At 54.7% G+C, this 27,275-nt stretch overlaps 1 protein-coding gene and 1 pseudogene across 1 annotated transcript; both read left to right on the forward strand.

Moving 5' to 3' along the window:
• Positions 1–977: 977 nt before the first annotated feature.
• On the forward strand, positions 978–27,233 carry B4GALNT2 (beta-1,4-N-acetyl-galactosaminyltransferase 2 (SID blood group)). The gene is made up of 11 exons (XM_008271332.4): positions 978–1,609; positions 11,435–11,635; positions 12,320–12,457; positions 17,008–17,114; positions 17,638–17,675; positions 19,845–20,025; positions 21,251–21,337; positions 22,792–22,979; positions 23,684–23,824; positions 25,245–25,464; positions 25,811–27,233. The coding sequence occupies exons 1-11, from the start codon at positions 1,545–1,547 to the stop codon at positions 26,014–26,016; spliced, it is 1,572 nt and encodes a 523-aa protein (XP_008269554.2). The 5' UTR covers positions 978–1,544; the 3' UTR covers positions 26,017–27,233.
• Positions 11,915–12,091, forward strand: LOC127484571 (U2 spliceosomal RNA; annotated as a pseudogene).
• Positions 27,234–27,275: the final 42 nt, after the last annotated feature.

A 27,275-nucleotide genomic window follows, 5' to 3' on the forward strand; every position in this document is an offset into this window, starting at 1 on the left:
AATCCATCAGGTTCCTTCCAGGTGTTTCTGGGGGGGAAGGCCGCGGAATCCGTGGAAGCCATGGGGTTCTTGTCTTCACACAAGAAAGAATTCAAGCGTGAGACAGCGGAGTGATAAGGCTTTATTGAGAACAGGGCATCCATCAGAACAGACAGGACAGAGAGAGCGCCCAGTGGCTCAGACTGGGGGAGAGCGAGGTTACATGGTTGAGTGGAGAAAGCACACCTGGGCAGGCCAGGCAGGCGGCTCAGCAGAGAGGCAGAGGGCTGAGCCCGCAGTCAGGTTGGACTCCCTGGGTTTTTAAGGGAGTCTGTTCACCCACCTCCCCCTCTCCTCCAGGGCAAAGGATGGAGAGTCCTGGCAGAAAGGTCTGTTGGGTGGAAATTAGCAAATTCCTCCCCAGATTTGCTGGCGCCCAGGCAGAGCAGGGGGGCTTCCCTTAGGGCGTGTCTGAGAAGGTCTTACTGCCCAGGTTATCAGGTAACCCCTTTGGTCCTGAGGAGAGAGAATTCTCCTGGGAGCTTTCCTTAGGGGGAAGGGCTGGGGCCACCTGGGAGGTCATCAGGATCCCGGCAGGACTTTGAAGTGCAAGATGCTGGGCTTCTGGAGCTTCCGCAGTGGGTGCTGGTCTTCAGGCCTTCTCATACACACATGGGCTCAATTCCTGGCTTCCTACCTAACACAGGGACACTGGCAGTGAGTCTTTCCCCAGGGCAGCGCGGGTGGAGTGAGGAGCGGGACCCAAATGGGGTTGGGGGCGGGCCAAAGGCCGAATTCGAGGCCAGGTGAGAGCTGCGAGCCAGGTTGCTATGCTGGTGGGCACAGGTACAGAGCTTAGCCGCGGGCGGCAGAGCCTGGAGCGCTCTCCGGGGACTCCGGAGGAAGAGAAGAGGAGGCGGGGCGGGGGTGGGGCGGTGCTGCGCTCGCCGCTGGTCTCGGAGCCGGGAATCGGACCGCGCTCCGCATTCAGACGCTTTCCGCGCCGAGGCTGGGACAAGACGTGGGATCTGCGGTGCCCGCGGCGGCTCCCAGCTGTCCGCTCGGACCCCACCGCAGCGAGGGCGTCCCGCCAGCCGCTGGAGAGCAGAGGGATCGTGGTGGGGGGATACTCGGTTAGGGGGCTTCAGGTCGGCCAGACTCGGTCTCAAGGCCGGCTTCTCCATTTACCAGCTGGCTGCCTCAGTTTCTTTGAATAGGGGGGCCAAGAGTCGTTCTTCCGTTTGGGGGCTATTGCTTTGAATAAACGACACGAGGTGGCTAAGGCGTTCACCGCCAAACCACACGGCAGGGCCGAGGTCCTAAGTGTCGCTCTCTGGCGTTCTGGATTCTGGCCTGAGGCGGGTCCGTACCCAGGAACCCCAAGGCCATAAACATCTCTGAGCGCCCTGGCGCGGGGCTGGGCGGGCGCGGGGAGTGGGTGACGTGGGAGGGGACCGCCCCACACGCTCGCAGCGTCCTCCACCTGCCCGGCTGGTGCTGGGCGGTCGGCGGCGGCGGGACTGGCGATGACTTCGGGCCAGTGAGCGTCCCCGGAGCACAGGAGAATGCGAGGCCAACTTTGTGCTCCCCTCAAGCCGTCCGAGCCTTCCGCGGGCTCCAGAGCAGGCAGGTGCGGAGGCCGTGGGAGCCCCGTTTAACTTTGAGTCAGCGGTGCCTCCGCGTGGGTGGTGGCCGGGGCGCGGGGACAGCGCGCGCGGAGCTGTGGGAGCGCCAGCGAGTCCTCGAGCGCTGCTCCCCCCACCCCAAGCCCCTGGGGAAACCCTTGACTTAGTGGTTGCCTGGGTCGGGGATGTGCCGGAAATGCATGGTGGGCGCGTCCCGAGCGGGGATGTGGCTTTTCGAGCTCTGGGTTCGGAGTTGGGGGACTCACCTGGTCTCTTTCCCGTGCCCATGACCAAGCCGCGAGGTCTGTGGGTCCCCTGGCGCGGGACCGCGGGCAGCGCAGCTGGGGAGCGGCAGCGGGTCCCCTCGCCGGCTTCCGACACCGCGCGCACAGAGCCCCGGGGTTTCGGCTTTCGGTCCCCGAGCACAGACGCGAGGCCCCGGGGAGCGTCGGTCCCAGGTCCCCGAGCGCGAAAGAGCTTGTGAGGAGTGACAGAGCGGCTGACTAGGAAAGCAGGCTTAGAAGTCTAAGTTAATTCTTGCAAACTACGAAGAAGGCTCAGGCTGTATTTTGTGCCTTTTTATCCTCCAAGTTTGTTTTCTTTGTATTTATGAAAACTCTAGGACAATCATTAAACACGGAGAAGGAAGGCACTTTGTGAAAAGGCAAAAGAGGAGTTTGTGAGATGTCATTTTTAAGAGAGATTTGTGTTTTTAAAGATTTATTATTTATTTGAAAGTCAGAGAGAGAGAGAGATCAATCTTCCATCGCTGGTTTACTCCCCAAACGGCCCCAACTGCCAGGGCTGGGCCAGGTCAAAGCCAAGAGCCAGGAGCTTCTTCCTGGTCTCCCAGGAGGGTGCGGGGCCCAAGAACTAGAGCCATCTTCTGCTGTTTTCTCAGGCCATTAGCAGAGAGCTGGATGGGAAGAGGAGCAACTGGGACTCAAATCTTTGCCCATATGGGATGCTGAACCTGCCATAGCACAGTGCCAGTTCCAGAAAATATTTATTTATCTAAGAGGCGGAGTAACTGGGGAGGCGGGGCCGAGATCTTCCATCCACTAGTTCACTTCCCAAATGCCAGCAAAAGGCAGGGCTGGGTCAGGCTGAAGTCGGAGGAATCAGGGACTCTTGGGTCTCCCACGTGGGTGGCAGGGGCCCGAGCATGTGCGCCCTCACCTGCTGCCCCTCACTCTGATATGGGTTGCAGGTATCCCCAATGGCACCTTAGCCTGCTGCACCATGACCCTTGTCCCCCTTAAGTAAATGTAAAAAATCATAAACCTACTAAATGTTAACTTATATGACACAATTTCATGAAAAAGAAACTGTTGCAGGGTGGGTGGGCCTGAGGATCCGCTGTGTGCCTGTTGGCCAGAGCCTTTGGTTCTTTCCCAGGTGGCTGTCCACGCGCAGCTCACATGGCAGCAAAGTACCTCAGAGAGGACGCCACCCCGTTGGAAGACACAGTGTCCTTTGTCATCTAATCTCTGTATAGAGATTGGTCTGCAGGTCCCTGTGGGAAAAAGCTACAGAAAGGTGTGAATACCTGGAGGCAGAGGACTTTGGGGGCACTTGGAGACTGGCTATATTAGGGCTTTTGCAGTTACTTCTTTTTTAAAGTATTTCTTTATTTGAGAGGCAGAGAGGAAGAGAGACAGAGATAGCTCCCATCTGCTGGTCAGCTCCCCAAATGCCTGCAGTGATCCCCACCTGGGGCTAAAGCTAGGACCAGGGAATTCAGCCTGGGTCTCCCAGGCAGGTGGCAGGAATTCAGCAGCATGAGCCATCACTGCCTCCTAGGTTGTCATTAGTGACAAGCTAGAATTGGGAGCGCAGCTGGGTGATTAACCCAGGTACTCTGACATGAGACAGGGGCATCCTAACCAGCATCTGTATTAGTGTTAATGTTAGTATTAATGTCAGTGTTAGTATTAATGTTAGTATTAGAAAGGCAATGGGGCCGGCGCCGCGGCTCACTAGGCTAATCCTCTGCCTTGTGGTGCCGGCACACCGGGTTCTAGTCCCGGTCGGGGTGCCGGATTCTGTCCCGGTTGCCCCTTTTCCAGGCCAGCTCTCTGCTGTGGCCAGGGAGTGCAGTAGAGGATGGCCCAGGTACTTGGGCCCTGCACCCCATGGGAGACCAGGAGAAGTACCTGGCTCCTGCCATGGGATCAGCGTGGTGCGCCAGGCACAGCGCGCCGGCCATCGGAGGGTGAACCAACAGCAAAGGAAGACCTTTCTCTCTCTCTCACTGTCCACTCTGCCTGTCAAAAAAAAAAAAAAAAAAAAAAAGGCAATGAGAGAGAGAGAGAGAGAGCAAGCGAGCCTGGACTCGACAAGGCTGTAGCTAGGAGCCAGGAACTCCATCCAGGTCTCCTACTTGGGTGGCAGAACTCAGGCATTTGGGCCAGATGTCCAGGCACATTAGCAGGGAGCCGGGTCAGAGGTGGCAGACAGCTGACCCAGGCAAAGCTGACCCCTTCCAACCAGCTTCTTAACTTCTGGGACAAACACCTGCACCCATCTATTTTTGGGAATGAAACTGATTGTGGTTTTTCTTTGTCACGTTTTGTTAAAATGTTTTTGCTACTTCACAAAATAAGCAGGAGTATATTCCCTTTTTTTCCTGCTCTTTGGAAGTATAGGTAATGAAATGAAAGTGAAAGTTGGGGCTGGTGTTGTAGTATAATAGATTATGTTCCGCTTCTGCAGTGCCAGTATACCATATGGGCACCGGTTCAAGTCCCGGCTGCTCCACTTCCCATCCAGCTCTCTGCTAATGCGCCCGGGAAAGCAGTGAAGGATAACACAAGTCCTTGGGTCCCTGCACCCATGTGGGAGACCCGGGAGAAGCTGCTGGCTCCTGGCTTCAGCTGGTTTTGGCCAGGTCCCACCATTACCACCATTTGGAGAATTAAGCTGGTAGACAGAAGGTCTCTTTCTTTCTGTCTCTCTCTCCCTCTTTGTCATTCTGCCTTTCAAATAAATGAAATAAATCTTTTTTTAAAAAGTGAAAATTAGCAATTTTTTGCATGTCTTAAATATAGTCGAATATGCTAGGGAATCCACTGTGTTGGGGTGGTGGGTGGGGCATTATTTTCATATTCAAATTATTTAATACTTACGGGGTTATTTGGAGTTTTCTTTTTCTGCCTGAATCTATTTTTGTAAGTTGTATTGTACTCTGAGAACTTGCTTATTTCCCTTGCATCTCCAAGTTTATTGGCATAAAATCATTCATTCATATTCTTTTTTCTAAAGATTGATTTATTTATTTGAGAGGTAGTATTACACACAGAGAGGGAGAGACAGACTGAAAGATCCTCTATCTGCTGGTCTAATCCCCAAATGGCCAAAATGGCAGGAGCTGAGCTGATCCGAAGCCAGGAGCCTCTTCTGAGTCTCCCACCTGGGTGCAGGGTCCCGGGCACTTGCGCCATCTTCTACAGCTTTCTCAGGCCATCAGCAGAGAGCTGGATCGGAAGAGGAGCAGCCGGGACACAAACCGGTACCCACATGGGATGCTGGTGCTACAGCCTACTACGCCTCAGTGCTGACCCCTCTCATTAGTTCTTTTTTAAAATTGTTTATCATCATGTTTATTTGAAAGACAGAGAGATCTTCCATCCATTGGATCACTCCCCATATGCCTGCAAAAGTGAGGGCTGAGTCAGGCTGGAAACAGGAGCCTAGAACTCCAATCTGGTGTCTCCTGTGGCAGGTGGTAGGGAACCAGCCACTGGAACCATCGTGCCCACTGCCTCCCGGGGTGCATGCTGTTGGAGAGCCGGACTCCAGTCCAGGCTCTGTGTGATGGGATGCGGATGTCGCAAGCTGCTGCTGGAAGCCTGCACCTCGTTATTTCTTCACTTGCTGTAGGGTCCAAGTGATGCCTCCTGACATTGGTGATTTGTGTTTGCGCTTGCTTTTTCTTTTTAATGACTTATTTATTTATTTAAAGACAGAGTTAGAGGCAGAGAGAGAGCGAGAGCGAAAGTGCGAGGAGAGAGAGAGAGAGAGAGGTGTTTTCCATTCTGGTTCACTTCCCAAGTGGCCACAACGGCTGGAGCTGGACCGGTTGGAAGCCAAGAGCCAGGAGCTTCTTCCAGGTCTCCCACGTGGGTGCAGGGGCCCAAGGACCTGGGCCATCTTCCACTGCTTTCCCAGGCCATAGAAGAGAGCTGGATCAAAAGTGGAGCAGCTGGGACTTGAACTCCGGTGTCCATGTGGGACGCTGGTACTGCAGGCAGATGCTTAACCTACTACACCACAGTGCCAGCTCTGTCCTTGCTTTTTCTTGATCTCTTCAATGAGTTTATTCTTTTTTTTTTTAATCAAACAACTTGGGCTTTGAGGATCCTCTCTAGTGTTTGTTTCCTGACTGTCAAATTCTACTCTCATTTTTATGTTTCTTTCCTTTACTGTACTTAGGTCTAATTTGCTGATCTGTTTCTATTTTGAGGCCAGCTTTTGCATGCTGTCTTTCAGACTTTCTTTTCTAATGTAAGTATTCAAAGCTGTACATTTCTAGGTATTGTTTTAGCTGTGCCCAGCATTGTTGGTATATGGCCTAGTCATTACTATTCAGTCCAACTGTTGTCTAATTTCTACCACGATCTCCTCTTTGACTCATGGTTACGGAGATATCTTTGTGATTCTTCAAACATGTGAGGATTTTTTAGTTATCTTTTTGTTGTTCACTTCCAGTTCAGTTGTACTGAGGTCAGAAAATAATCTGAGGGCCAGTGCTGTGGCATAGCAGGTAAAGTGGCCGCCTGTAGCCGGCATCCCATGTGATTCGAGTCCTGGCTGTTCTACTTCCGATTCAGCTCTCTGCTGTGGCCTGGGAAAGCAGTGGAAGATGGCCCGAGTCCTTGGGCCCCTGCACCCACATGGGAGACCCGGAAGAAGTACCTGCTCCTGGCTTTGGATAGGCGCAGCTCTGGCCGTTGTGGTCATCTGAGGAGTGAACCAGCAGATGGAAGACTCATTCTCTCTCTCTCTCTCTCTCTCTGCCTTTGCCTCTCTGTAATTCTGCCTTTCAAATAAATAAATAAATCATGAAAAAAAAAAAAAGAAAATATACTGAAGTTTTGGACACTTGTGTAATGACCCAGTTTGCTCTGTTTTGAAAACATTCTTGTATGTTTGGAAGGAATGTGTATTCTGCAAATCATTACATGCATACTTCATTGCCTATCTAGTCTATCAGATTTGCTGTGTGTGGTTCAAATCATCTAGGTACTTACTACATTTTTGTTTGCTCTGTTGGTCATGGAGAGGGTTGTGTGTTAAAATCTCTCACAATGACTGTGGATTTGTTTCTCCTTATAATTCTTTCAATATTATGCTTTATATATATTTATTTTTAAAGATTCACTTATTGGCCGGCGCTGTGGCTCAATAGGCTAATCCTCTGCCTGCGGTGCCAGCACACCGGGTTCTAGTCCCGGTCAGGGCGCTGGATTCTGTCTCGGTTGCCCCCCTTCCAGGCCAGCTCTCTGCTATGGCCCAGGAGTGCAGTGGAGGATGGCCCAAGTGCTTGGGCCCTGCACCCCATGGGAGACCAGGAGAAGCACCTGGCTCCTGCCTTCGGATCAGTGCGATGTGCCGACCATGGTGGCCATTGGAGGGTGAACCAACGGCAAAAGGAAGACCTTTCTCTCTGTCTCTCTCTCTCTCTCTCACTGTCCACTCTGCCTGTCAAAAAAAAAAAAAAAAAAAAAAAAGGCCGGCGCCGTGGCTCAATAGGCTAATCCTCCACCTTGCGGCGCCGGCACACCGGGTTCTAGTCCCGGTCGGGGCGCCGGATTCTGTCCCGGTTGCCCCTCTTCCAGGCCAGCTCTCTGCTATGGCCAGGGAGTGCAGTGGAGGATGGCCCAGGTGCTTGGGCCCTGCACCCCATGGGAGACCAGGAAAAGCACCTGGATCCTGGCTCCTGCCATCGGATCAGCGCGGTGCGCCGGCTGCAGCGGCGGCCATTGGAGGGTGAACCAATGGCAAAGGAAGACCTTTCTCTCTGTCTCTCTCTCTCACTGTCCATTCTGCCTGTCAAAAAAAAAAAAAAAAAAAAAAAAGATTCACTTATTTATTTGAGAGGCAGAGTTACACAGAGAGGAGAGACAGAGGGAAGTCTTCCAACCAGTGGTTCACTCCAGATGGCTGTAATGGCCAGAGCTGGGTCGATCCCAAGCCAGTAGCCAGGAGCTTCCTCCAAGTCTTTCAATTGAGTGCAGGAGCCCAAGGACTAGGGTTATCTTCCACTGCTTTCCCAGGCCATTAGCAGGGAGCTGGCTTGGAAGTGGAGCAGCAGGGATTCAAACTGAAGCCCATATGGGATGCCAGTGCCACAGGTGGAGGCTTAACCCTCTTTGCTACAGTGCCAGCTCCGCTTTATATGTTTTGAGATTTTGTTGTCAAATAGAAATCATATCTTCCTATGAGATAGATATTGTATCACTTTGAAGTTTCCTCTTTGCGTGTGGTGTATTAGCTCAGCATTACTACAACAAAATACCTGATACGAAACTACTTATGAAGGAAAGAGGTTTATTTTGGCTCACCATTCCGGGGGTTCACAGTCCAAACCACTGGGGGTGCCCGGTCTGGGGCATGGGTGGCAGGGGCTGTTATCCCTGCACTCCCAGCCACGTTAGCAAGAAGCTGGATCAGATGCAGAGCAGCCAGGCCTCGAACACTGCTCCATTATGGGATGGTGGCATCACAAGCCCTGGTTTAATCTGCTGCGCCACAACGCCAGCCCTGTGCAGTGCAGTTTTCCAGTGTGTAGACTTGTAAAAATAGTTCTGGTGTACATGTAAATCTTTCAAGCTTTGCCTTCATACACACTTTTGTGTTGTGGAAAAGCCAAGCATCTCAAGGAGATTCTGGTGATAAAGCACACAGAATTCCTGGGACTACTTTCTAGGGCAAGAAGAAAAGCTTGTCTGTCTGGTTTCCATTGTTGTACACAGAGGCGAGGGAAGGCAGGGCTGCGGGGGGGGCCATCCAGGCCGAGGCAGCGACAGCCGGGGGGGGGGGGGGGGGGCTCACTGCTCCAACCCCAAGCTGTGTGCTGGAGCAGGAGACCTGCCTGTCGGGATGAGAAGGGACATGTTGCCACTAGCGATACGGATGAGAGACTCACTTCTTACTTGCTGTTAGCTCTCTCGATTGTGTTGTGGCCCTTTCTTGAATTGTTCTTCACTGTGGTCCGACCAGGGTCAAAGACTCTTGCAATTACAATTTTAAATAGTGTGCATTTCGGTTCGCAGTTTTAACAGCGTACAAGCTTTGTAGCTATCTGATAAAAACAACATTTATAAGTGATCTCCTACCACAACGGTTCCTGTTAATGACTGCCTCAAAATGCTGTCCCGGGCCAGAATCTGATTTCGTGAGTCAGAACCCCAAGAAGTTGCCCAGGGGGAAGTAAAGGTCTATTTTCTGGCCGGCGCCGTGGCTCACTAGGCTAATCCTCCACCTAGCGGCGCCAGCACACCGGGTTCTAGTCCCATTCGGGGCGCCAGATTCTTTCCCGGTTGCCCCTCTTCCAGGCCAGCTCTCTGCTGTGGCCCGGGAAGGCAGTGGAGGATGGCCCAAGTGCTTGGGCCCTGCACCCCATGGGAGACCAGGAGAAGCACCTGGCTTCTGCCATCGGATCAGCGCAGCGCGCCGGCCGCGGCGGCCATTGGAGGGTGAACCAACGGCAAAAGGAAGACCTTTCTCTCTCTCTCTCTCACTGTCCACTCTGCCTGTTAAAAAAAAAAAAAAAAAAAAGTCTATTTCCTGCCAGTTTTTCTGTACCTTGATTGAATTTCAATGTATCTATATTTGATACCATTTTAGAAAATTCAGATGTTACAGAAATGGATAACAAATGGAGTGAAAATTCCATGGGGCCAGTGCTGTGGTGTAGCGGGTAAAGCTGCTGCCTGCAAATGCCAGCATCTCATATGGGCGCCGGTTCGAATCCCAGCTGCTCCACTTCTGATCCAGCTCCCTGCTAATGCGCCTGGGAAAGTAACAGAAGATGGGCCACATGCTTGGGCCCCTGCACCCACGTAGGAGACCCAGAGGAAGCTCCCGGCTCCTTGCTTACGCCTGGCCCAGCTCTGGCTGTTTTGGGCATTTGGGAAGTGAACCAGCAGATGGAAGTTCAATAGTGAAACACCAGAAAATTCCGTCCTAGCCAGGAACAAGATAAGAATGCCCACTGCTGTGGTGATATTGTCATAGAAGTGTTAACCAAGGCAGTGAGATCAGCTTATAGAATCAAAAGATCACAAAAACGGGAAAAGGGCTGGCATTGTGGCACAGCAGGTTAAGCCACTGCTTGCAATGCAGGCATCCCATATCAGAGCCCATATGGGATGCCAGCACTGTAGGTGGCACCTTTACCCACTGCACCACAGCGCCAGCTCCATAAATAAAAATTCTTCAAGTAAAATAGGAATAGGTGGATATTTTCTGAACAACACTAAAGATTTTCATTTTAGCCCAAAAGTCAGCATTCTTCTTGACTAGAATGCCTCATTTTGGAGAGCTATGACTGTCCATGCTCACCTAGCAATTCAGTATAATAACCACATGAAGGAAGCTGCAGCTGGGGTAGCTCTTCACCAGAACGACTCTCGGTGGAAGTAACACACGAGAATGGTAAGGAAGGTGCAACTCGGAGAGATGGCTGTGCTTCTAGGCTGTGTTCCCACAGAGGAGGAGGACTGTTACACGAGGCCAAGGCACAAAGCACAGTACCAACACAGCAAGAAGCAAATAAGCCAACAGAACCAACCAAAGTCCAGGAATAGGTAGTGAGTGTGAACAAAAATTTTATACAGAATTTTCTTTTTCTCAGATTTATTTATTTCTATCTATTTATTTAGGCAGAGTTACACAGAAAGAGAGGGAGAAATCTTCTGTCTCTTCCTCTCTCTCTGTAACTCTGCCTTTCAAATAAAATAAATAAAAATGTTTTATTTACTTCTTTGATTGCAAATCCCAAATTCGCCGGTGCCGCGGCTCACTAGGCTAATCCTCCGCTTTGTGGCGCCGGCACACCAGGTTCTAGTCCCGGTCGGGGTGCCGGATTCTGTCCCAGTTGCCCCTCTTCCAGGCCAGCTCTCTGCTGTGGCCAGGGAGTGCAGTGGAGGATGGCCCAAGTCCTTGGGCCCCGCACCCCATGGGAGACCAGGATAAGTACCTGGCTCCTGCCATCGGATCAGCGCGGTGTGCCGGCCGCAGCGGCCATTGGAGGGTGAACCAACAGCAAAGGAAGACCTTTCTCTCTGTCTCTCTCTCTCACTGTCCACTCTGCCTGTCAAAAAAATAAAAAAATTCGATTTGGAAGGTGAAGAGACAGAGATCTCCCATCTGCTGGTGTATTTACTCCCCAAATGCCTGCAACCAGGGCTGGATTCAACTGCGGTGAGGAGCTGGGACCTCAATCTGTGTGTCCCATGCGGGTGGAAGTGACCTAAGAACTTGACCCATCCCCTGCAGCCAGCCAGGGTGAACACTGGCAGGAAGCTGGACCTGGGAGCAGAGCCGGAACTCAAGCCCCAGCGCTCCCATAGGCGGTGTGGGCATCCCAAGCCAGTCCCTGTTTTTTTTAATTTGCTGTGTTCTGAGTCCCTTTGCTGCAGCTGGTTCTACATTTCAGAAAGCAGCTGTGACGAGTGAGACAGAGGTTCAGCTTACACCTGTGCCCAAGCTGCTACCCCCCCACCCCCACCCCACTCCGGGCGTATTGCACGCGCAAGCCATTTGTTATGCAGTCAGGGAAAAAAAAAAACCTTAACAGAATTTACTCTTTTGTATCCCAACAGCTGTCGGTTTCTGTGGCTCCTCAAGATGTCAGTCTTAATCTTAGGACTCGGCCTTGCCTTTTTTATATTCAGAAGCGTGTCCCTGCAAACAGAATTTGGGGGGCTCAAGCTGGAGTTCTCGCGCCCCGCGCCCGAGGGCCAGCCGCTGAAGCTGCTCCCCGAGCAGCGTCTCAGGAACCTCTTTGCCTACAGCGGGATCTGGTGAGATCTGGAGGCTTCTCTCTTCCGCCTCCGTCCTGACCCCTGCCAAGCCCTGCTGGGCTGCACGGAGCCCTCTCGCGCCCGTTTTACCTACGGTGCCCCTGTCTTCCTGAACTTGCCCTGATTGCTAAGGTGATTCCCAACTGCCGGACCAGCGGAGGGCTTGCAGGGGAAGGGCTCGGTCTCTGCCCTCCCCGCCGGCCCGTAAAACCCCTGACAGCCTGGTGGGGGTGGGGGAGCTCGTGAGACCCCAGCTCCGGCAAAGACGCCCTGCCTTTTATAGTCGCTCAGCCTTTGGGCCAAGACCAAGTGCAGTATCTGTTCTTAGTGAACTGCATATTTACTACGCCCTCCATCCAAGAACAATACCGTAAATGGATTTTCGGAGCAGGGAGATGGAATGGGAGCAGGCTCCACCCTCCCTCCGGGGATGGTATGGCTCCTTGGGGAAGAAAAGAAAGGCGCTGGCCTTCGGTCCCCTGCCTTCCAGCTTGGACACTAGCCTGGCAGGGGGTGATTCAAGTGCAGGGAGGGGTCTGAGGCTTCATATCCCTACCCCTCAGCCTGTGTCTCTGCCAGGGGCCCCGCCCATCAGGACAGCTGGGTGAAGGCCACACGGAGTTGGAGTTGGTCCTCGGGTCCCCCCTGCCCCAGGCGTGTCGCCAGCCCTCCTGCTTGTTTCAGGCTCTTCCCCAAGAACCAGTGCAGATGTGAAGCCTCCCAGGGGCAGAGGAGTTACAACCTCCAGGACGCCTACAACCAGCGCGACCTCCCGGCCGTGAATGCCAGGAGACAGGCGGAATTTGAACACTTTCAGAGGAGGTAATGCTTGGATCTGGAGAGACAGCCACAGCTCCGCGGTGTCCTGAGGACCTGGACAAATGGCAGCCCCCCCGTCCCCCCCCCCCCCCCCGCCTTACAGGCATCCCTGCGGGGAGCTGTCAGGACTCAACAGGGAGTGGGAACTGGGGGTGTGCTCCAATTACAGAGCGCCACATGAGTAAAACATTTCATAGCAAATAAATAAAGAGGGTAAAATAGGGGTGGGCGTGGGGTGCAGGGCCTCCTGGGGACGCCCACAGCCCATGTGGGAGTGCCTGGGTCCCAGCCCCAGCTCCGGTTCCGGTTCCAGCTTCCTGCTGATGCGCACCTGGGAGGCAGCAGGTGATGGTTTAAGAAGCTGTGTCCTTGGCACCCAGGAGGAAGACCCACACTGAGTTCCAGGCTCCTGGGCTTCTGGGGAGTGAACCAGGAGGCAGAAGTTGCCTCTGCCTCAACAAGAACTTTACTTGTTTGTTTGTTTTTTAATTCCGATGCTGGCTTTGCCCAGAAAATTTCAACAGGTGTATTTACTGTTGTTATAAAGTTGAGCTGCTGAAATGCAGTCACTGAACATTTTTATTTGCTCTAATACTTTACATCCCTATTTTTGGATTTTTTTTTTTTTTTTGGACAGGCAGAGTGGACAGTGAGAGAGAGAGAGACAGAGAGAAAGGTCTTCCTTTTGCCGTTGGTTCACCCTCCAGTGGCCGCCGCGGCCAGCGCGCTGTGGCCAGCGCACCGCACTGATCCGAAGGCAGGAGCCAGGTGCTTCTCCTGGTCTCCCATGGGGTGCAGGGTCCAAGCACTGGACCATCCTCCACTGCACTCCCTGGCCACAGCAGAGAGCTGGCCTGGAAGAGGGGCAAGCGGGAAAGAATCCGGCGCCCCGACCAGGACTAGAACCTGGTGTGCTGGCGCCGCTAGGCGGAGGATTAGCCTATTGAGCCATGGCGCCGGCTATATTTGGATTTAAAAATTCACATGGAAGTGAAAATGAAAAACTTCTGACGTCTGATTTCTGTCCTCTCGTCTCCCCTTGCAGTTATTACTTGAGTACCTCTTGCCCCAACCAAAACCAAAACCAAAACCAAAACCAAAACCAAAACCAAAACCAAAACCAAAACCAAACAAACAAAAAAAACTAATGCTCAGAGTTACCAATATCTGGATGAAGAGGAAAATTTTATTTTGAGTGTAAAATAATGTTTCTCATCATAGCGGGTTATTTATATGGATTTGTTTTTAACTAACATACTTTTATTTTTAGAGCAGTTTTTTAGGTTCATGGGAAATACTGAAGTCCCCTGTGATCTTGTGCAAATAATTTCTGTGTGATTAATATGTTTTTAACTCGGTGCTCTTGTTACATTTGATGAATCAACACTGACTCACTGGATTCTTACGTACTTTCTCCACTTACAAGAGGTATTTTTAGTATTATTTATCTGAAAGGCAAAGGGGGAGAGAGAGAGAGAGATCTTCCATCTGCTGGTTCACTTCCCTAATAGCTGCAATGGCCGGGGCTGGGCCAGGATGAAGTCAAGAACCTGGAACTGCATCCAGGTCTCCCATGTGGGTGGCAGGGACCCAAGTACCAGCCATCATCTGCTGTCTCCCAGGCGCATTAGTAGGAAGCAGGACTGGAAGCAGAGCAGTTTGGACTTGACCCTGGCAGTCTGATATGAGATGACTGAGTTACAAGTGGCTGCTTAACCCACTGTGCCACAGTGCTGGCCCCTTGTCTTGGGTGTGCACATGGCGTGGATAGCACACAAGTTGGTGTCTTCAAAAAGGCCGACCAGCTCGCCCCCACTCGCCTCCTGCACAGCGCCCGTAGCTGCATGTGCAAATGCAACTCTGCTTTGAATTCCTGAGCGAGTTCTTGCACCAGACATGGGGGTGAATCAGAAGCTGAGAGCCACGGGACCAGGCCTGCCGCCATGAGGTTCTTCACGTCCCAGCAGAGGGCACACTCCTAGAGGCAGATGCTTCCCCGGGCGCTTTCCCACCAGCCAATGGCATGCAGCAGGCACTTTCCCACCAGCCAATGGCATGCAGCAGGCACTTTTCCACCAGCAATGGCATGCAGTGGGCGCTTCCCCACCAGCCAATGGCGTGCAGTGTGCTCTGCAGGAGCCCTGAGGTGGAGATCTCCCTACCCGCCCTCTTTCTACTTCAGCCGGAGCTCAGCGGGCTGGGAGAGCGGCAGCTGCAGACCCCTCTGGGTTTGATTTGTGAAGTCAGCCACGACCTCCCAAACTACAGAAGAGAGATGGGGGTGCAGCCAATCAGGAGGCTAGACCTGGCATGGATTGGGAAGCGGCGCGCCTGGCTGTGAGAGGCAGGAGTTAGCAGGGAGGCGGGCTGGCCGTGCCCGCCCCCAGCCAGGAGGCCTTGGGGAGCTGCTGAGCCAGTTCTGTAGAATGGGTGTGAGAACGGCATGAGCGTCTTAGAGCTTCGGAGTGGGGGGTGGGGGGGAGACATAACGAGCTGATAAACGAAAAGTCGTGAGAACCACATCAGGTTTGCAGCGGCCCTGACAAACGGGCATCGTGCCCATGACACCCTGTGCCTGCCTGCCTCTCTGCTGGACGTTCCTGCTGTCGGGCACTCTGTCTGTCGCCGCTGTTCTGGGCGGCCCCTGTAGCTGGGGCTTTGAAGCAGCCGGGACAGTGGCTGACCCAGAGCAAGGCTCCATAAATGTATGTAGAAAAGTGAATGGTGTAAGGGCAGGCACAGGGTGGATGGTGCAAGTGGGTACGGGGACAGCTGGGAGAAGGCAGCCACTGCGGTGCCTGGGTGTGCAGGGTGCGGGAGGCGCAGAGGTGGTGGAAGGGCAGGGAAAGGGTTTGGAAGAGGCGGAGAGGCTGAGGTGGGGAGGGCACTGCCTGGAAGGTGGGGGTAGACGGAATCCCACGAGGGAACTGATTGTACAGGGACTCGTCCTCCCCTGTGCCTCCTTCAGGCATGGGGAGACCCCGCTTTCCTGGGATGACAGCAGGCAATGCTTCAGGCAGGAAGGAAAGCAAACAGAGCTCAGTCGTCATGACTGATGTCCCGGGTTTCGTGCCCGTGGGGACGGAGCGGGGCAGGGAGCCGCCCCAATGGAGAGCCTGCGGCAGGTGTAACAGAGCAGATCCTGCCGGAGCGTCGTCCCCCAGAGCCAGAACACCCCGTGTGTGCAGCCCTGATTCCATGCAGGGCCGGGGCCAGTGTGGAATGGACGAGTCCACGTGGGCTGTCACTGGCCCACAGGATGTATCCAGCAAATTGTGGGGGAACTCAGGAGTTGCGTTCCAAGTTCAACATTAGGTCATCACACCTGGTGTGCACGCCCCTGGTTATCACACAGTGCTCCAGGATGTGGAGGTCCTCAAAAAGTTCCTGGGAGAGGGTGTTAAGGAAAATTTGTTTGTGCAATTCTGAAATTTATGCATAGGAGGAATCTTCAGAAGTTTCATTGGAAATGTATATGATAGAAAAAACTAGGCAGAAACTTCCTGCTTTTCAGTGATTTTTTCAAATCTTTATTTATTTAAGACAGAAGGGGAGGGGGAGAGAGAGACAGGCTGGCAGACAGACAGAGTTTCATCCACTGACTCACTCCCCAAATGCCCACAATGGCCAGGGCTGGGCGAGGCTGAAGCCAGGAGCTGGGAACTCAGTCTGGGTCTCCCCCGTGGATGACAGGAACCCAAGTACTTGAGCCGTCACCTGCTGCCTCCTAGGTCCACGTCAGCAGGAAGCTGGAGTTGGGAGTGAAACTGAGACCCAGACCTGGGCACTGTGATGTGGGGTGCAGGTGTCCTAACCACTCTGCCAGATGACCGCTCCAGAGTTTGGTGTTGAGTTTGTGCCGGGGAAAGTTTAACTTCTCTTTGAGAATCGGCCTGCTTCTCCTTTTGATAGCAAGGCCAGTACAATGAGGGCCAGTCATGTACCCTCTGACCACCAGGAAGTCCAGAGGTGCCTTGGGTGCTCACCTGCCACAGGTCGGTTGGCCCTTATGGTCTGATTGGTTCATTTCTTATTTTTCTTTCTTTTTTTTTTAAGATTTATTTATTTTTATTTGAAAGTCAGAGTTACACAGAGAGAGGAGAGGCAGAGAGAGAGAGAGAGAGGTCTTCCATCTGATGGTTCACTCCCTAATTGGCTGCAAAGGCTGGAGCTGTGCCAATCTGAAGCCAGGAGTCAGGAGCTTCTTCTGGGTCTCCCACATGAGTGCAGAGGCCCAAGAACTTGGGCCATCTTCTACTGCTATCCCAGGCCATAGCAGAGAGCTGTATCAGAAGTAGAGTAGCGGGGTCTCGAACTGGCGCCCATATGGGATGCCAGCGCTTCAAGCCAGGGCATTAACCCGCTGCACGACAGTGCCGGCCCCCTGTTTTTTATTTTTCTGCACACTTCCATGGAATTAGGGGCTAAGAGGAGGGGTAGAAGTAGAGACGGGGGCAGACGGAGCCTGCTTTCAGATTGTGCACATAGGCGGGCCAAGGCTGTGTGCACAGGCACTGCTCAGAACCAACCAGGGCCCTGCTGTTCTCCTGCAGGGAGGGGCTGCCCCGCCCACCGCCGCTGCTGGCTCAGCCCAACCTCCCTTTTGGGTACCCGGTCCATGGAGTGGAGGTGATGCCCCTGCACACCATTCTCATCCCAGGTAGGTACCCCTCACCCTGAGAGCACCTGGGCACCCTGCTTTGGCTTCTGAGGCCAAAGGATGAGGTAGCAGCAAACAGTTATTATTGGACACCTGCCGAGTTCTGTGATTCTCTCATGTCAGCCTCATTGTGCCCCAGAGAGCTCCCTGGGGGCTCGGACATAGCATGGAAGAGACTGAGGACGGAGCGGGTGTTCCGGTGCCCTCTGGTGTCATGGGAACAGCAAAGCACGCGCCCATGTGCAGAGAGTGTGTTTAGGACAGCTCCCCTGCGCGGTGCAGTTTGTCCACGCCCGCCCGTCAGCCCACCTGTTGTTCCCTAAAGGAGCAGACACCGGGAGAGGACTGAGTCTGTCACAGCTGAGGACTGGGCCGGCGGCCCTGAGGCAAGGCCGTGTCACACCGCCTCACAGAGCTGGGTGGGCGGTGCGGTAGTGGCAGGAGTCACCCGGGCAGCAGCCAGCAGTGGGGAGCCTTGGCGCCCCCTCCCATGCTTGTGTTATTCTTTCCCTGTGTCCTCCAGGTCTCCAGTTTGAAGGGCCAGATGCTCCCGTCTACGAGGTAAACGCCCCCTGCCCAGCCCCTGTTGCCTGGAGCACCCTGTCCTCATTCCCCGGGTGTGACAGAGCACCTGTCCGGATGAGGCGGGCCAGGGGGAGGGTATGTGTAGAAGGCACGGCTTTCCAGGCACGCGGTTGGCGGGAGGTCCAGGGGAGATTCCGAGATGTGGAAGGGTCGGGGGGGACTGGGCCAGCTGGACATGGCCAGGGGCTGCTGCCTCCCTTGGGGTCAGGCAGGGCGGGGGTGCTCTGGACCCCGCCTTTCTCTCCCCATGGGAGGGAGCTCCAAATCAAGGTCACGTGATGCGCATCTGATGGCAGATGTCACTCATTCCCCCAAATGGGGTGCTGGTTTGCTTGCCTCTGAGTGCGGGGCCGAGACTGGAATGCAGGACTAGTGAGGACATGAACCCAGCTGTCCCGTCCTCCTGAGGTCTCTCTGACGCCCAAGCACCCCCTCCCTCGCCCCATCCCCGTTGCTCATGTGCACCTGCAGTACCTGAGCCGAGGGCTGGGATGCCTGCTCTCAAAGGCAGGGAGAGGCTGCCCTCTGCACTGCTCTTCTCCTGGGACCCCTAACTGGGCTCTCAGAAGGTATCTGTGGGCTGACCTGTGTGCCTTCGGCAGCCAGGACGTAATCCAGTTGGTGCTCACGGAGGCAGCTGGATATTCTGAGGACAAGGGAGGCGAGGAGCCTTAGCGGGTAGCAAGGGGGATGGAGCGAAGGGGCCTGCTTCCAGCTGCATTTTGAAGGTGAAGCCGACCAGGACTTGCTACCAGATGGGCTGTGAGGTGTGAGGGAGGGAGCGGGGCAAGAGTGGCTTCCCTCCGGGGCTTGCACAGTTGAGTGGATGAAGGTGCCACGTGCAGACAGGGAGGGTCAGGGTGAGGAAGGGCAACAGTTTATGGAGAGATAGATGATAGGTGATTAGATAGACAGACGTAGATCTCTCACCTGCTGGTTCATTCCTGCAACAGCCAGGCCTGGGGCAGGCCACAGCCAGGAGCTGGAAGCTCCACCCAGGTCTCCCGTGTGGGGTGGCAGGGACCCACGTACTTGAGCCATCACCATGATCTTCCAGGGTTCACAGTAGCGAGGAGCACACCAACCCAGGTGCGCTGATGTGGGATACGACATCTCAGCCACGGAGGCTAAATGCCGACCCCTAATGTTCTGCTTTGAAGATGTCCGATTTGAGTTGTTAATGAAACTTCCCAGTAAACTGACCAACCAGGCCGCTGGATCTCAGAGCTGAACTGGAGACCCGCATTTTAAAACCACCCGCAGACCAGTGGCATGTACAGCCACGAAACGTGGATGACAGGCTCTAGAGGTACAGTGCAGAGCAAGGGGGAAGGATCCAGAGTAGAGTCCTGAAAACTCCATTTGGGGGTCAGAGAGAGACAGAGAGAAAGAGAGAGAGAGAGGAGGAGTTGGTAAGGAGAAGTATCACCAAAAGAAAAGGGGGGCAGTGCTGTGGCATAGCGGGTAAAACCACCACCTGCAGTGCTGGCATCCCAGATGGGCACTGGTTCAAGACCTGGCTGCTCCACTTCTGATCCAGCTCTCTGCTATGGCCTGGGAAAGCACTGGAAGATGGCCCAAGTGCTTAGGCCCCTGCACCCATGTGGGAGAGCTGGAGGAAGCTCCAGGCTCCTGGCTTCAGATTGGTGCAGCTCAAGCCATTGCAACCAATTGGGGAGTGAACCAGAGGATGGAACACCTCTCCTCTCCTCTCCTCTCCTCTCCTCTCCTCTCCTCTCCTCTCCTCTCCTCTCTCTCTCTCTCTCTCTCCCCCCTCCCCCTCTCTCCCCCTCTCTCCTCCTCTGTCCTCCTCTCTCCCCCTCTGCCTCTGCCTCTAACTCTGCTTTCCAAATAAATAAATAAATCTATCTATCTATCTATCTATCTATCTATCTTTAAAAAAAAAAAGTTGAGTGGAGGGAGTAAGAAGAGATCAAGAAGAATGGTACCTGTGAAGCCAGGAGATGGCACCGTTTAGAGAAAATGCCCTTGAACCCAGGGGGTCCAGGGCTTAGGGGCGGGGACCTCTTCAGAGCCAGCCCTGCTCTTTCATGGGCATTGCCCTTGGTGTGCTCTGCCCCCTGCTGGCCATCTGGGGTATTTCCCAACCACTGCTTCTAGCTTCTTCCCTCACCTGCCCACTAGATCACCCTGAGAGCTTCTCTGGGGACCCTGAACACCCTTGCTGACGTCCCAGACAGCGCAGTGCAGGGAAGAGGCCAGAAGCAGCTGACCATTGCGACCAGCGACCGGAGGCTTTTGAAGTTCATCCTGCAGCACGTGACCTACACCAGCACGGGGTACCAGCACCCCAAGGTGGACATGGGTGAGAGCATGGCTGAATACTTAGGAAGCCAGAAAATGGGGGCCTCTCGAGGCCTTCTTCCTCCAGGAAGCCTGCTTGCGTTTAAGATTCCACCTTTGGGCCGGCGCCGCGGCTCACTAGGCTAATCCTCCACCTTGCGGCGCCGGCACACCGGGTTCTAGTCCCGGTCAGGGCGCCGGATTCTGTCCTGGTTGCCCCTCTTCCAGGCCAGCTCTCTGCTGTGGCCAGGGAGTGCAGTGGAGGATGGCCCAGGTGCTTGGGCCCTGCACCCCATGGGAGACCAGGAAAAGCACCTGGCTCCTGGCTCCTGCCATCGGATCAGCGCGGTGCGCCGGAAAAAAAAAGATTCCACCTTTGCTCCTGTTTCTCACCCCACTAAACTTCCCCATCACAGCACCTAACGTGACCTCTGTGGGGTTGCCCTTGACCCCCAGAGGGACATGAGGATTGTTCCCACTGCTTACCTTACTCGTGATCAGCTCCAGCCCGGAGAGCCCTGCTGTGCTGTTCTCGAAAGCCGTCAAAGCCTGGGCTCCAGCTGTGGTCCTGTAGGGAGCCGGTCCTGGGCACAACGAGGGTCCCTGGAGAGACCCCCAGCCCCAAGGGAGAGCCTTTGTCTCCCCCCACCCTATTCCCAGAATCCCTGGGAGAACAGTTCTTACCACCCTCATAGCAGCCTCCGTTCCTTTCTCGGGGAGCCAAAAGCACCCTCCTGTCTTTGGAGTCCCCAGGCACAAGAAGCGTGGCCGTGACAGCCACAGCAGAAAAGAAACGTGGGTCGGTGTAGCCATGACCACTAGCTAAAGGGACAGTTCCCCCTGCCAGTAGATTCCCCAATACTTCCCTTCAGAAAATGGCCGTGGGAAGTAAAATCGGGCAGGCGCTATTATCCTGGATTTTGTAGCCCGAGGGGGAGATTTGATTTATCCAAGCTATTCCAGAGAGTTCCAGGCAAAGTCAAACTGAATCCAGACCCCTGATCCCAAGCCCATCCCCAGCACACACTGGCCCAGGGAGGGAGATGAGCCGAGGAGGCGTTTGGCAGGTTGCCCCAGCAACACACGGCAAGTGGGGAGCGAGCCTGGATACCACAGCCTCTGTGGGCCCGCTCTCACGCCTGCCAAGTGTGTCCTCAGCAAACCTTCGCACCGCCCTCCTGTGGGCTTCCCCGGAAGAGCGTGGAGGCTGAGTAGACACCCGGGACCTGACCTGCTTCTCCCCACAGTGAGTCTGGAGTGGAAGTCCTCAGTGGCCAGGTTTCCAGTGAGCATCCGCCATCCCATCATGCCCAAGTTGTATGACCCTGGACCAGGTGAGGGCACGTGGTGCACCTGCTGAGCTCCTGGTGACATTCAGAGGGGAGAGCAGCCGAGATGGGGGAGGGGCATGGGTCACAGTTACAGCTCAGACAGGACTCCCAACAACAAGCTTTGTCTTCAGGAAAAAATGTCTAGGCCATGCTCCCGTAGTATTGCTTCACTATACTGAACTGCTTACGTGGTTTGTGCTTATTTTGGGGAAAAAAAAAAAAAAAAAAATCAGAAGTCCAGAAGTAGGTGCAATGTGTATTGGAGCACCTGGTGGAATGCCTGACTGTGTCGCTCTCAGGAAGTGGCTCTCACTGGGGCCAAGGCAGGGCTGTGGCCTTCAGCTTTGCTTCTGGCCGACCCCATCTCCACCCTGGCTCCTGGCTCCTGGTTTCAGATCGGCCCAGCTCCAGCCATTGCAGCCATTTGGGGAGTGAATAGCAGATGGAAGACCTCTCTCTCTCTCTCTCTCTCTCTCTCTCTCTCTGCCTCTGTAACTCTGCCTTTCAAATAAATAAATAAATCTTTAAAAAAAAAAAAAAAAAGGTCAGTACAGAGAGAGAAAGAGAAATTTTCTATTGGCTGGCTCACTCCCCAGATGGCCAGGGCTGGGCCAGTTTGAAACCAGGAGCTTCATTTGGGTCTCCAGATGGGTGCAGGGGCCCAAGCACTTGGGCCATCTTCCACTGCTTTTCCCAGGCACATTAGCAGGGAGCTGGGTCAGAAGTGGAACAGCCGGGACTCAAACCAGTGCCCATATAGGATGCTGGCATTGCAGGTGGTAGCTTTACCCACTATGCCACAGCGCTGGCCCCAGCTCCATGCATCTCAGTGTCTGGGATTACGATGAAAGCTGAAGGCAGACATTTGGCACAGTGATCTAGACGCCACGTGGGACACCCGTACATACCTGAGTGTCTGGGTCCAGTCCTGGCTCCACTTCCAATTCCAGCTTCCTGCTAACGTGCACCCTGGGAGGCAGCAGGTGACGGCTCAAGTATCTGAGTCCCTGCCACACACACAGGAGACCTGGATTGAGTTCCAGGCTCCTGGCTTTGGCCTGGCCCAACCTTGGTTGTGGTAGGCATATGGGGGCATGAACCAGTGATGCATTATCTCTCTGTTTCTCTGCCTTTCAAATAAAAAGTAATTAATTTTTTAAAAAAGATGCAACAGCTTGCAAGTAAAGCTCTAGCAACAAGGGAAAACGAAGCATTTAATTTGGAAGCAGAAAAATGGCGTCGTGGTGCCAACAAAACCAGGGTAGGAAAAATACACAAGATTTCAATAAACTGAGTACATCGGAAATGCATTTTATTTTCCAACCCAAGTAGCAAACCCTAATCAGGCCCCCACAGTGTGTAAGAGCCATGAGGCCCACAGCTGCTGACAGGCTGGGGCCAGAGACAGGGAGGCCCCCTGTAGGGCCTAGCTCTGACGCCCACCCTTCTGTGTCCAGAGAGGAAGCTCAGAGACCTGGTGACCATTGCCACCAAGACCTTCCTCCGCCCCCACAAGCTCATGACCCTGCTCCGGAGTATTCGGGACTATTACCCAGACTTGACCGTGATCGTGGCTGACGACAGCAAGAGGCCCCTGGAGATCCGTGACAAGCACGTGGAGTACTACACCATGCCCTTTGGGAAGGTAGGGTCCTCCCGGACAGGAGGGCCCAGGACGGGGCTGCCGCCAGGGTCCTCCCAAAGGAGCAGTGTTCCGGAGTGGGAGGGGTGTGAGGGCCGTCCTCGGAGACCCTGGGAGGGCAGGTGCAGGAGAAATTGGGTCCCCCCGCACTTCCACATCGATGGGATGGCTGTGCCACCCTTCCTCATGTTTAATAGGGAAGTGATGGGGTGCTTAGAAGTGACTTGGGGTGTCTGGCGTCCCCAAGATCCCTGGCAGTGGCTCAGACAGTAGAGCCATCAGTCTCCCCCAAGATTATGCCCCAAACTTGGCTCTCTCTCTCTCTCCCCTTTTCTCCCCTCCACTCCCTTCTCCTCCCTCCGCCCTTCACTGTCCCCCACATCCCTCCTGCAGGAACAGAGGACGTGGCTATTAGACATACACCCCCTCAACTCAACGTCTTGCAGGAGCTAGGAGGAGAGCTCCAGGGGCTCTGCCGGGCGACAGGGGTCCCAGAAGGCCTGGCCTTTCCTCGCCCCACTCTCTGACCCAGAGTCGCTGACCCTTCCCATGTTTCTCTGGGCCCTGGGCTCCCTCCACTCTGTGGTTCTCAGCTTGGCCGGACGTTGGATTCAGCCCCTCGGACTGTGGCTCTCAGGGACAGAGGAAGCTCCGGGTGACTCTGCTGTGCGCCGGGACAGGCTGCGCTAACCTCTCGCCACCTGCAGGGCTGGTTTGCTGGCAGGAACCTGGCCATATCTCAGGTCACCACCAAATACGTGCTCTGGGTGGACGATGACTTCCTCTTCAACAACAACACCAAGATCGAGGTGCTGGTGGACGTCCTGGAGAGATCCGAGCTGGATGTGGTAAGGGCCAGTGGCCGCCATCATCCCCTGTGCCATCTGCTGAGACGAGGAGCACGGGGGTGGGGGGTGGGGTGTCAAACAGATGAGGAGGAGGAGGGGGAGGGAGGGCTGGCGCGGAGCTGGATGAGCCGGTGCAGCTGTGGCGTCGAGAGCATCGCGCTGGGACTCAGGAGACACGCGAGTTCGGCTTCTGCCTCCGCAGCTGCTTCCTTTGAGCGAATCACACACGCACGTGCACACACACACACACACACACACCCTAAAGGAACTCACAACTGTTCTACCATTCAAGTGGTGTCCAGGCCTCACTTCCAGCTCCCTCCCCGAGCAGTGCACATCAGGAGACCATGAAAAGGTGCAGAGTTGGAGAAGCACACACGTTAGGAAGGAAGGAGAAGGGAAGAGTGACAACATCACAGGCCAGTTCGCTACGGGAGAGGGAAGGAAGAAGGAACACGGGTGGAGGGCAGCGGTGCCCAGGCCACAGTTAACACACCGCAGGTGGATGAACCAGGACGTCCCTCGGCTACTCACGGAGAACAAGTCACTGTAGCTTAGCCGAGAGCTGGAAGGTGCAGCGCCCCTCCTGTGGAAGCCCGCAGGTGTGGGGGGCAAGAGCAGACCTGACTGAGTCGTGGCCGCTGTCGCAGGAAGACCCGAGCTTGCTCACCCACAGATGCCCTTCTGTCCCCTGGGTGCCTGCACAGGTGCTCAGAGAGGCCGGCCAGGGGCAGAGGCGGGGAGGGAGACAGCCTGAGACAGACAGACCCTCCACGAACACAGGGGCTGCCTCTTGCCATCCTGTGAACATGAGGGGCTTCAAAGGCTCATGGGAACATGGAGCTAAGAATTAAGTTTATTGGGCCGGCGCCATGGCTCACTTGGTTAATCCCCCTCCTGCGGCACTGGCATCCCATATAGGCACTGGGTTCTAGTCCCGGTTGCTCCTCTTCCAGTCCAGCTTTCTGCTGTGGCCTGGGAGTGCAGTGGAGGATGGCCCAAGTGGTTGGACCCTGCACCTGCATGGGAGACCAGGAGGAAGCACCTGACTCCTGGCTTCGGATCGGCACAGTGTCAGCCGTAGCGGCCATTTGAGGGGTAAATCAACGGAAAAGGAAGACCTTTCTCTCTGTCTCTGTCTCTCTCTCACTGTCTAACTCTGCCTGTCAAGTAAAAAAATTAAAAAAAAAGAATTAAGTTTATTTTAGAGCAAAGGACATTTTGAAATCCGTGTGTATTTTTTCAGAGTGTGCACATCCAAGAACTGATTGTGCACAGTGGTCCTCTGCCCCTTGGATTTGCAGGTACAGAGGAGGTGTGATTCTTGTGACGGAGGTGCAGTCCAGCAAGGCTTCCTGGAGGAGGCGGGCTGAGTGTCAAGTTTGTGCTCACTGACATGGCTCTCCCTGTCCTTGGCCAGGTGGGCGGCAGCGTGATGGGGAACGTGTTCCAGTTCATGCTGTTTTGGGAGCAGACTGAGAACGGGGCCTGTCTTCACCGGAGGCCGGGATCTTTCCGGCCGCTGCACGGCTTCCCCGGCTGCGTGGTGACCAGCGGCGTGGTCAACTTCTTCCTGGCCCACACGGAGCGGCTCCGGAGAGTCGGCTTCGACCCGCGCCTGAGGCGCGTGGCTCACTCAGGTGGGCAGGGTGGGGCACCGGGGCGGGAGCAGGGCAGTAGAGGAGCCTCGGGGTGGGGTTCCCTCTCTCCAAGGACCACGCCCCGCTGACCACGCCTACCGGCCCAGCAACAGCTGCTCTCCTTCCCTCTCGCCGCAACCTGGGGAGCCCACGGCCTCCCGAGCCCCACTTCACCTCTCTTTTGCTTCCGCGTCTCCATTGGCGCTCGTGCCGGCTGAGCGCTCCCCCAGCGCAGGGAGCTATACACTGTGTCCTCTCCCCAAGCCTATCTTCCCAGACTGGGGCGGCTGGACCCTCGGTCTCTGACTGCTGTCCCCATTGTCCTGCTGCCCCTCTCTCTCTGCAGAATTCTTTGTTGATGGGCTGGGGAGCCTGCGTGTGGGCTCATGCCCGAAGGTGATTGTGGGTCACCAGCCCCGGACTCCAGCGCTGGACTCGGAGATGGCTGCCCTGGAGAGCGTCTACAGCAAGTACCGGACTAACACCGGCGACGAGGTCCGGTTCAAGCTGGCCCTCCAGTACTTCAAGAACCACCTGCAGTGTGCCATGTAGCTGCGCCGTGGCACAGGAAAAGCCGCAGGCTGACTGGCCGTCGGCATCTGGGACAGGAGGACCAGCGGTGAGGGCTGCCAGAAACTGGACTTCTGATTGCCAAGATGGACATCGGACGGGTAGGACAATGGGGATGGCTTGGTTACCGGAAGTACCAGTCAGAAGTCAAGGAGCATTAGAAATGGACCATTCACTACGCAGGACAATGAAAGACCCTCGTAATAATTGCTGTTTGTACGATGCCTTTTCTTTTATGAAGCATTCGCACGTACAGCGTCTCACATCATCTTAGCAGATCTTGTGCCTAACAGTATGTTGGCGGGCACCCTCAGTCCAGAGAAAGGCCGCGGGCCAGGGGTGGAGATTGTACTGCGGTCAGAAACAGCATCTCCAGCGCTGCCGCCGCCGCCGCCGCCACTCTTCTGTTTGGTTCAGTCTCCTGGAAGAGGAAAAGGCACGGATAGGAGCAGGCATGGGTTGGGCCGCGGTTTGGGGCACCTGCACCCCACACTGGAGTGCCTGGTTCAAGTCCTGGCTTCTCTGCTCTTCGGATGCAGCTTCTGGCTGGTGCTTTGGGGAGGCAGCAGATGATGGCCAAAATGCTTGGATTCCTGCCATGCGCGTGGAAGTCTTGAATGGAACTCCTGGCTCCTGACTTTTGACTGGCCCAGCTCTGCCTGTTGTCTGCATTTAGGGAATGAATTAATGAATGGAAGATTCTCTCTCTTTCTCTGTCATGCTGCCTTTAAAATGAATGAATAAATAGCCGGCGCTGCGGCTCACTAGGCTAATCCTCCGGCTGCGGCGCCAGCACACCAGGTTCTAGTCCCAGTCGGGGCGCCGGATTCTGTCCCGGTTGCCCCTCTTCCAGGCCAGCTCTCTGCTGTGGCCAGGGAGTGCAGTGGAGGATGGCCCAGGTGCTTGGGCCCTGCACCCCATGGGAGACCAGGAGAAGCACCTGGCTCCTGGCTCCTGCCATCGGACCAGCGCGGTGCGCCGGCCGCAGCGCGCTGGCCGCGGCGGCCATTGGAGGGTGAACCAACGGCAAAGGAAGACCTTTCTCTCTGTCTCTCTCTCTCACTGTCCACTCTGCCTGTCAAAAAAAAAAAAAAAAAAAAAAAGAATGAATAAATGAATTATTTTTAAAATAAATGAGTGTTCATAAATCAATATTCAAAATACCTAAAAATAAATTTTTATCAAAACATCATGAATAACCCAGAGTTCTTGCCTTGATGAGTTTGTAGCTTGGTTTGGCT

Source organism: Oryctolagus cuniculus, chromosome 17 (genome assembly GCF_964237555.1).
Source record: "Oryctolagus cuniculus chromosome 17, mOryCun1.1, whole genome shotgun sequence".
Lineage (NCBI taxonomy): Eukaryota > Metazoa > Chordata > Mammalia > Lagomorpha > Leporidae > Oryctolagus > Oryctolagus cuniculus.